Below are 10603 nucleotides of genomic sequence, written 5' to 3'. Positions count from 1 at the left end.
AGGTACTATGGAAGAAAAGGTCAATAAATTTGGAAGACAAACCACACGAGGAACAAGATTGCCTTTGGTTAGTCAAGGATTTGTGGGCTAAAGAGAAGGGGCCCATTAGATTACTTGGCCCACTTACTCGTGGGTTGTCCTTACAAGAAGCTCTTTCCCAAAATTAAGTTCTTTTAACAAACAGAAATAGACAATTTTTTTCATTATATTACTTACTGTACGTGCTGTATTCCAGAATGAATATGATTAATATCTCATATCATTTGGTTCAATTGTGGTACAAAGTTGCTCTTCTTCATTACACACGCAGAATGGTTTCAGTGATTTTCTCAGAAGGTGTGTTCAAAAATATGAAACGTAAACATACGAAGGTTTATGTGTGGTTCAACACCTACCATATATACATAAAAAAATAATTTTAACCTTCAATATACACTGTAATTTTCTGCCGAGGGATGAACCCCCTCGGTTACACTTAGCTCCGCCCCTGTACACACGCACAAATAAAGTAATGAAGTAGAAATTACATTACTTCATACGAAAACTTAAGAAAAAAAATACATAAACAGGATATCATAAGGGCTGGTATTAAACTTTTGGCTCCGCAACCCACTTGATTTTATTGGTTAGAAAAAACTTATGTTGCTCTTCAGGCATAAAGTTTAGTTGAAATGTGAGCATACGTTAGTTAAGCGTGTGACTTGTGACGGAATGAATTTTCTTAAAATGAAGTCATTTTTAAGTAGGACCAACAATTCAAGATCATCCCTTATGGCGGTCATTCTTGTAAATTATCTAAAAATAAATGAGTTTACAGTAAATGACTTGTTATAAAAAGGGCAGCACGGTGCACAAAACATCTCCTACTCACGCAGACGCAAGGTCCAAGGAGAAGGCCACAAAGGGGTTAGTTAATGACTTGTTATAACTAGTTAAAATTATTGTTGAATGTATAAAAAGAATGTCAATATTTCTAATTTAAATCCATGATAAATTATAAGACTTATATTATTTTTTACACTCTTTTCACTCTATCAACCGAAGTGGACGGTAATATGCAACTAAGAATTACACATAGCAATTTAAATCTTAAAACTTCTATGCTCGTCTTTTTAGTAAGGCCGAACCCATCGGGAGACACCCGTGGTTGACAAAATCTTTCACATAGACACCTTAATTTAGGAGTGTTCCTATTGAGCACTTAAACTACTAGAAATTGGTTCCAATTAGACACTTTTTGTACCATCAGCCAAATCTATAAGGTGAGTGTAACACGTTGATGACGTGTCAACGTGACGAATTAAATGAAGACACGTGGCACTTAAATCCAAAATAATAGTTAAAAAGAAATTATGAGAAAAAAGAAAAGAAAAATATTTTTCAGCAAAACTAAAAATAAATAAAAAATCTAAAATCCAAACCCACCTACCCAGTCCCTCCTCCTTCCCTTCCAAAAAAAAAAAAAAAACCACATACTTTTTGCCGAAAAAATTTCCAATGAACTTCATCTGATTCATCAAATACTTTTAGCGGGTGAAGGAGATTTCTCTCTGTTTAACTCACTCTTTTGGGTTCTCTTTTAAAGTTGTTGATTCCTCTCTTCAATTATATGGTATATTCATTCTCACTCTAATTCCTTTTTGGGTTGCAATTAGTCGGAAAAATTACAGCTTCGCCAGAGAATTAATGCAATTAGGAACATCAGCGAATCAGAAGAACAAATTTTGCCGGCTTATCTACAGGTACATATAAATCAAATAGAAATCAAATCGCAGGAGAATATGAGGTGGGGCAGTGGTAACGTTAATGGTTGGAGAACGCCGACTGGTTGCTAAAGCTTGTAAAAAAATAACCCATTGAATGCCATGAACAATTTCACCAAGGATTTTAACAATGGTCTTGAGGAATAAGTTTCAGTGAAATTACAGGGCACATCAACTGATAATGCCCACTTTGGATTCTTTACACGAGGATGAATAGCTGGAGGAGAAGAAGATGGTGGGACCCACGGAGATGTTTAAAGAAGAAGGAAGGAAATAATAAGAATTAAAAGAAAAAAAAAATCTGATTTTTTAGGGTCTTCACGCGCCTATTTTGCGTGAAAATCACCCAACTTGACAAGTCAGCAAAAAATGTCAAAATGGAACAGTCCGGGCCCATCTTAGGTGTTTAAATGGAACGAGGCGTAGTTAAAGTGTCTAAGTGAAAGATCTTGTCTACCTCGGGAGGCTCTCGATGGGTTTGCCCTTTTAGTAATTGAATCAGCCAAGTTTTAAATCAAACATTCAAGTTTATCTTTTTCTCATAACATTCTTAATATCTGGAAGTTAAGATAGTTTTTCTTTGATTTCAATTTACGTTTAACTTTTTCCAGATTTAATATAAAAGCGTTGATCTTTATTACTTGGTATTTTTTATGTAATTTATTATTTCAAATGATTAAGTCGATGTGCTTATTGAGTCATTTACTTCAACTTTTGTGAAACTTAAGGAAGTCAAACGTGCCCGTGAACACTAATAGCTAGCATCATTAAGCTGTGAAGTCAAAATATACCCTCGTTATAGTAAAATATTGTGGTACTGACTTTCATCTGAAGTTTTCTTCAATGTCTGGAAATGAATGATTAAATTGTCACAAAAAAAAAAAAAAAACATTTTTATGTTTGTAACTTTCGTTGTATTGAAAGTAATAAAAAATTTACATGTAAATTTACTATCAGTCTCCAACATACAACCATCACCATCAACCATCTCCACTATTACCGATTACAATCACTAATGAGCATCATCATAAACCACTTCATCCCTAGCCACCACAATCAACCACCTGACACCGCCTATTCATACCACCGCCATATATCCTCCAATGCACAACTACCACACCAATTACAATTATCATAAACCACTTCCACCACCAGTCACCACACGATCAACGCAACCACCTAACACCGCCTAACCATCCTAGCTACCACCACTCCTTCCACTACGAGTCGCAACGACTAATCACATTCACCGGCAACCATCATGACTACAGCGGCCACGTACCCAACACCTCTATCGTTAGTTATCACTATGAGTTACTACTGGTGCGATCATCATCTCTAGCCATCACTATATAACAACCATTATTAGCTACCTCTATCAACCACAACCTTTGACCGTCATTGGTGACTATAAAATCCTCTAGCTTTTAGAGTGTGATTCATCAAACAGATAGTTTTTACAACACCAACTAAATTAAGATTTTTTCGAATAATTTCTTACAACACCAACTAAATTAAGGATTTTTCTAATAATTTCTTAATATGATAATAGTTTAATAATTATTTAACAAGTTGCGTTACAGATAATTGCATAATAGAGGTGACTTCTGTTCAATACGTGTATTGAATTATATTCATGTCTTCCACTTTGCAAAATCAATCCTCCAATATATATCCCTATAATAATAATCTGCCTAATCCTTTCATCCATATTCAAACATTCTTTCAAACGTGTAATGAGAGTTTCTTTGTAACAACAAACAAAGGATACAAAACAAAAAGATATGTTTTTGAAATAAATATTAAAAAGCATCTCCAACTACACCAATCATTCGTATAATAAATTATGTAACTGCCCTTTTTTCTCTTTAATTTTCCTTCTATACATACTATGTGGGGTTTGCAAAATAAAGTAGGTTAATTAAAGATATATTTTACTCTACGCAGACTAGACTACCTTAAAGCAACTTATAGCTAGCTAGCCCACCAAGTGCTGACAAAAGTGTAAAGCTTAATTGGGACAAACAGGTAATTAAGATACCTCAAAACCTAATCTATAAAGAAAAAAAGGTCCACATTTTATTTGGGAATATTTTTATGGAGACAGAGCTTTACACTTCCTCAACCAGCTGGTAGTTGCAAAGTACAGTAATTTCCTTTTTAATTTGTGTAAGATTCAGATACTACACTATAAATAAAAAATAGAAATTAATGACGGATAACTAATTTTGTCGCTAAATAGCGAAAAATCATTGCTAATTTTATTTAACGACGGATTATAACCCGACCTCCTAAAAGTGAGCCCCTACCGTTTCTGGGTCGGGCTCTCTGTTAGAGGGCCGGGTTGGGAAAAAGGGTGCCGCCCAACCCCTCACCCGTTAAGAAATATAACTGGTTTGGCGGGGCCCTCTTTTTGTTGCTTAATTGCTAGAATGTACATCGACATAAGCTATGTGAAGCCGTTTTAATATTGAACTCTGTTTTTTTTTTTTTTTTTTGAATAAAAAATTATAGATTGAAAGATTAAAATCTTGTACAATTTGGAGGAAATGTAAATTGAATGGGATACTAAAGACGCTTTTTCTCAAACTTGACTCGGCCAAAACGCTTCAAAGTAGCACAAAGTTATGACTGTTTAAAGTTTCAACCATTTATAATTAGTTTTATTCCTATTGCTAATTTACTTTTTTCATCCATTTGACTTGTGATTTAAAATATTGAATTAGATAATAATATTGTAAGGACAACTTTTTAAGAAATTGATAATAACAGGGTCGAGCCGGACCGGTGGACGGGTGGGCCTTGCACATGGGCCGGTCTATTGGGCCCAATACCTCATTCACTCCAGCCCCCTCCCGGGTTCCCCCCAGGGTGGTCTTTAAATTTTGCCCCTCATATTTGAAATCTTTAAATTTTGCCCTTTGGCTTAAAAAAAATTCGCAAGGCAGAGTTTAAATTTCGCTTGTGAAGGAATTACCAAAGTTATCTTGGCCGACCTTTAAGCATACTTATGCCTTATGGGCGGTACTTGCGTAAGTATGCCGGTCCGCATAACTTTAGTAATTCCTTCACAAGTTTATGCCGGTCCGCATAAAAGTTTGCCCATTAAAAATTTGCCCATAAGTATGCCCCCACCTAAGCATAAACTTGTTAATGAATTACCAAAGTTATACTGACCCGCATACTTATGCCAAGTCCGCCCATAAGGCACGAGTATGCCGGTCCCATAAATTTGAAATTCCTTAACAAGTGTATGCCGGTCCGCATACACGCGACCCAAACCTTGCCTTGCAATTTTTTTTTTAATTTATGCTTGAGCCGGGGGTTCGAACTCGTAACCCTCACGATTTCCCGTGAACGCTCGTAGTTGCAACGCGGGCGCAAAAAATTAAAGACAAAGAATACGATGGAGATAATTTAAAGACCACAAATATGAAAGCAAAATTTAAAGACCACCCCAAAGGAAGGGCAATTCGCGCAAAAAAATGATCCAACCCGACCTCAGGCGCATCGGGCTATTCCCCGCCCCGATTTTAATCGGTCCGGATCGGGCTGAACATGGGTTGACCGGCCCACTTGACAGGCTAATCTCTAGCGACATATTAATTAAGACGATTGCTAGTGATTATAATATATAATAAGTTCAACTTTTCACTTACTTAGTACTCATTGATCATTTCTAGTTATCATACTAAAATTCTACTTGCACTTGTATATTCTCCTTTGCTTGGAATGTACATGTAAGATATAATACGAGGATCCATATATTCTTGAATATACTTGCCATCCGTAACTAATGATCTTGATATTCACTCATAGTGTACATGGTACTGATCCAGAATTTAGACAAAATTATGAATTCTGAGTCGTGAGAGAGTGGATTCAGAAATGTATATTTTAAATCTTTACTCTATCTATACTTATTTATCGGATACATATATATAAGGTTCGATCTTAAACCTCGAAACTCGTGAACCTATTGTTGTATCCACTGCGGCATTAGAAGAGAAATTCTAAAGGAAAATCATAGAGATTTTGGAACCAAAAATAAAAAATAAAAAAAAAGTTAAATCATGCTATATAGATCCCAAGTAATATTACGAGTTGGTATTGGAGATGATCATAGCTAAGTTACATGCTAAGCTAGCTAAGTGGCTAAATGGCAATTATTCACCATCATTATATTTCTCACAACTTGCAATTCCTTAAAATTTTATCCTTAGCAATATTGTCAGTAAAAAAACACACTTGTTCTTCACGTTTAGAAGCATATATAGCTTCTCTGAAACTCAAACTTACAAAGTGAAAAAATAGTATGTGGTTGAAAAAAAATTTAAAACTTTGACAGATCATCATCCATTTACGTATCCCAAAAAGTGAGTACAAGTAGGAGCCCATCTCTTTGTATATAACAATGAACGTGGAAGACAAACATTAAGATTGTGACCCCAAAACAGCTGTAAGTATGTTAAATTTAAGGAATCAACGACTCACGATATGTTACAGTCACATACGGAATTTTAGTTTTTTTAAGTAATGGGATTTTAAATTACTAACTTTTACATTCTAAAAACAAAATTCAGGGTTTGGACCAATACTATTGAATTAGGCAAGATTCGTAATCCGTTTTCTAGTTCCGCCCCTGGTGACGCGCATATATTTTTGCACAATCAATGTTAGCCTATTTTCACAATTTGTATATTCTTTTGGGTATGAGATACAGGGGCGGATATACCATTTATGGTAGCGCATAAATTCAATAATTTTGACTCAAATTCTATATTTAACTAAAATATATGACGCTTACAAAAGTGCATCACTTAAATTGAGATGAGTACCTTTGTTTATAATTGGAAGTAATTTAACTTTAAACTTCTCATTTACCCTCATTGAGATGATTATAGCCACAAAAATATACATGACTAATTATTTTGGACTACAAGTTTCAAAAGTTTTTTTTTTCTTAAATTCGGTACCTAGTCAAAGTGCATCACATAAATTGGGGCGGAATACCTTTCTATATTTAAAAATAATTTACTTTAAACTTCCCATTTATTTGAAATGAAAGAATTTATAACCACACCAATATTTATTATTTGTTTTAAAGCACAAATTTCAAAAACAAAATCTTTAAATTTTATGTCCAGTCAATATCATCGTATAAAACGTTATAGGCATGTATAGTGAATCTTTTGGGAGAGTAATTGTCAGATGAGACCCCCACCTACACCTTGTCGAAGGGTGTCTCCACCACTAATATGTACAGCTAGATGCCCAAATTTAGCATAATGTTTTATCTTGTTTTTTTTTTTTTTTTTTTTCCAACAGTTGTATAGAGTTGTCTACTCCACTTAATTTGTATGCTATTTATGACTTATGATGTTGGTAATGGAGTAGTTGTTTTTTTGGACCCATCAACCCGGCCGGTTTTAAAATTTCTGTTCTTGGAGAAAAAATATTAAGAATAAACAAGTTTTTCTTTTTAGACTTTATTAGCCTAGAGATATATAACTGATCAATTGACTGCAGTAAAGAAACATAGCTATAGATTTTGGAGTTTGTCTTCTTAAGGTAACTGTGATCATACACAGACATAATCGTACATGCATTGACAATTAGTATATTTTCTTTTTCAGATATGACTTACATATAATGTCGTTCAGGTAAAAAAAAAATTACACTATTTAGATTTTTTACATGTTATAGTAAGTAATCCATCTTATTTTCAGGTTAATTACTAATCTCATTAGATTTTATAAGTGAACCAATAATCAATTGAGTAATAATTAAATTCCATTGTCAGTGTATAAAAGTGAAACATTTTGTTTATATTTGAGATAGCTAACACGAAATTTTCTTGGAGCAATAGTGATGTTATTTATATGTAACCTATAAACACACCTTTGAAATCAGCAACTAAAGCTTGTTTCAACATAGACTGCCTACATTGCACCTTTAGATTACGGTCCTTTCCCGAACCTTGCATAAATGCAGTATGTTTTGTGCACGGAACTACTTTTTTTTCAAAAATACCCAACATATCAGCAGTTAGTCATGTTATTAGCTAGGTCCCAAGGAACAAAAAGTCAAAAAGGACAAAAATTCAAGTAGAATAGAACTGAAGTCAATAACAGATAGAACAAGATGAAAGCTGGATTTTTACATAACAATTGAGATAAGAATAAATGCATACATTAAAGAAGGCAACAACAGGCATTGATGAAGAAACAATAAGTAACCATTAGTCTTAATTCTCCCTCTATTGTGAGATCATCCATTGAACAGTCTGTTAATCAAAATCAAATTATGAAATCTGGTAAGAGAAAAAAAAAAAAAAAAAAAAGAGTGTTTACTAACTATATGGCGGATGAAGGTTCAACTGAACTGATTGCTTTTGATCACTCAGAACTATTTATACATACGCAAAAAAAGAAAAGAATAAAATGTATGCATATATAATAAGATCACACTCACCATTGAACCAATCAGCAGGAATAAAACTCGACGAGCTCGTCCAACGACTCGGGTTGAGGATCAGCATTTTGAAGCATCCATAGCAAATGTTCAAAGAGAACAACTTCACATCCAACAGTAACATAGTCATCCGAACCACCGGTCCTTTCAACAAGTTCCCGGAAAAGAGGGTGATCGACAACATCAGATGTAACTAGGTACCTACGTCGCGATTTGCCAACGTAAACGGGGTGTAAATTATTGTTGTTGTTGTTGTTATCGTCGTAGGAATTATACGAATCATCGTCTAAGGAAGAATTGTGTGAGGTGGTCATCATGATTGTGTTGTTGATGCTGTTGACACGACTAAGTTTGAAAGATTGCATTTTCTTCAAGACTGACTTGATTTTTGTAAGTTTGCCTCCTTTGGTCATGGCTACTTTTTTTTTTCTTGTAGAAGAAAGGAAAAAAGAGGAGAAGAGAGAAAGCTTTTGTTTGAATTGAATAAGAGTTGGTGTTTGGGAGAAAGAGGGAGGAAGGTTCATATATAACTTAAGACTTGGGACAACTATGTAGTACCACTTACATTGAATTGCTTATGTGGGATTCTAATATTGTTTGAAGTTTTCTAAAAAAATATTTTTTTTTATTTTAAAAAGATTTTGAAAAGAAAGATCTTTTTTTCTAAAAGTTTGTGTTTAATAATTAATTTAAAAATCTTTTGAAAGAAGAATTAAGTATTTAGTAACTGCCTTTTAAATAACAGTTTATGTGTATTTTTCTCAAAAGTACTTTTCAAAAAAAAGTGCTTTTGGACAAAAATTATTTTTTTAGCTTCTAAAAAACTGCTTCTGCTACTCCCTAAAAACACTTATTTTCTCCCAAAAGCTTGGCCAAACACCTCACTTTTTTTTAAAATAAGCACTTATTGAAAAAATAAGTACTTTGTTTAAAAAATGTTCTCACAAACAGCTATAAGTGGACTCGAGCCTAAATTAGTCGATTCAGTGGGTTTCGAATATTATATACAATAATATTTCCTCCACGTGATGATATTTGATTAGTATAGAATTTAAGAAAGAAAGAATTATGAAATTCAGAAGCAGATTGTACGTAGCCTTTTGACTATAAATTCATCCGAACTCATAATTTTTAATATGGAGTATAGATATATAATGTAAAAAAAAAAAAAAAAAAAAACTAGTAAAATCACAACAAATGCATTGAACGTATGAAGTTTAAATTTTGAATCTGATTCTACTGAAATTTATTATCTAAAACATATCATAAATATTACTATGATTTTTTTGTTAAAAATAAGATGATAATTTTTAAGTTAAATTATTTTTTTAAATATAAAAATATATTATTCCTTTTAAATTAAACTAAACAAGATGATGTATCATATAAAATGAATACTTGGAGGGGCATTGCTTGTGTTTCCTATTGGTGCCAAGTTTTGTGGCAGGGAAATTGAAACCAGCTACGGCTTGGACCTTTTAAGGGGACCATTAAGTGGTGGCCATATGAAGAATACACGTTCCGTTCCATTTTGCGTGGCATCATTTCATTAAACACGAAATTTAAAAAAGAAAGAAAATTTACTATTAAATAAGTCAAGAAACTTACGTGTCCCTCAAAACATGTTTTTAAGGATTGAGTGAGAAGTTTAAAATTTAAATTTATTTAAGTTGTTGAAATGCATTATTGGTTAACTTTAAACATACTCAAAAGATGATAGTGTCATATAAAATAATATAAAACGAATAGAATATTAAGTAAATGGAGTTTTGACGTGATTACACTTGCATGGTAATTATACAGTATATGATAACATTTATGTTTTTTCTCGAACCTTAATTAGTATTCTATCTGTCTTAATTTATGTAGTGATGTTTGATTATTGGGTATAAGAGTTAAGAAAAAAAGAAAGAAACAACGATTTTTGAATCATGTAATCTAAAATAAGTGATATAGTTATTACGACTTTTGAATCTTGTAATCTAAAATAAGTGATATAGTTATTTGTGTGGTTATAAATCAGCTCATTAAAAGTATGAAAAGTTTAAAAGTGGTAAATCCATTCTAAATAAGGAAATATGACATTTTTATATGATAAATTGAAGAAAGTGTGACACATAAATTGGGACAGAAAAATACTACTCCTCCGTCTCATTTTATATGAGGGTGTTTGACCGGGCACGAAGTTTAAGATTTAAATGAAGATTTTTGAAAGTTGTGGTCTAAACAACCCATAGAAATTTGTGTGGCTAGAATTCATTTCATTAAAGGTAAAAAAGTAAATTTAAAGTTAAATTGTTACTACATAAAGGTGTCATTTCTTTTTAGACCGACTAAAAAGGAAAAAGTGTTGTATAAATTGGGAC

The 10603-nt window shown here is 33.0% G+C and overlaps 1 protein-coding gene across 1 annotated transcript; it reads right to left on the bottom strand.

The window, feature by feature from the left end:
* Positions 1–7898: 7898 nt before the first annotated feature.
* On the bottom strand, positions 7899–8762 carry LOC132069521 (auxin-responsive protein SAUR76-like). Its single transcript, XM_059462857.1, has one exon. It carries the CDS (start codon positions 8759–8761, stop codon positions 8249–8251), a length of 513 nt encoding a protein of 170 aa, XP_059318840.1. The 5' UTR covers position 8762; the 3' UTR covers positions 7899–8248.
* Positions 8763–10603: the final 1841 nt, after the last annotated feature.

The sequence above is a fragment of the Lycium ferocissimum genome, chromosome 9, assembly GCF_029784015.1.
Source record: "Lycium ferocissimum isolate CSIRO_LF1 chromosome 9, AGI_CSIRO_Lferr_CH_V1, whole genome shotgun sequence".
Taxonomy (NCBI): Eukaryota; Viridiplantae; Streptophyta; class Magnoliopsida; order Solanales; family Solanaceae; genus Lycium; species Lycium ferocissimum.
This window is presented reverse-complemented; position numbering and strand designations above follow the sequence as displayed.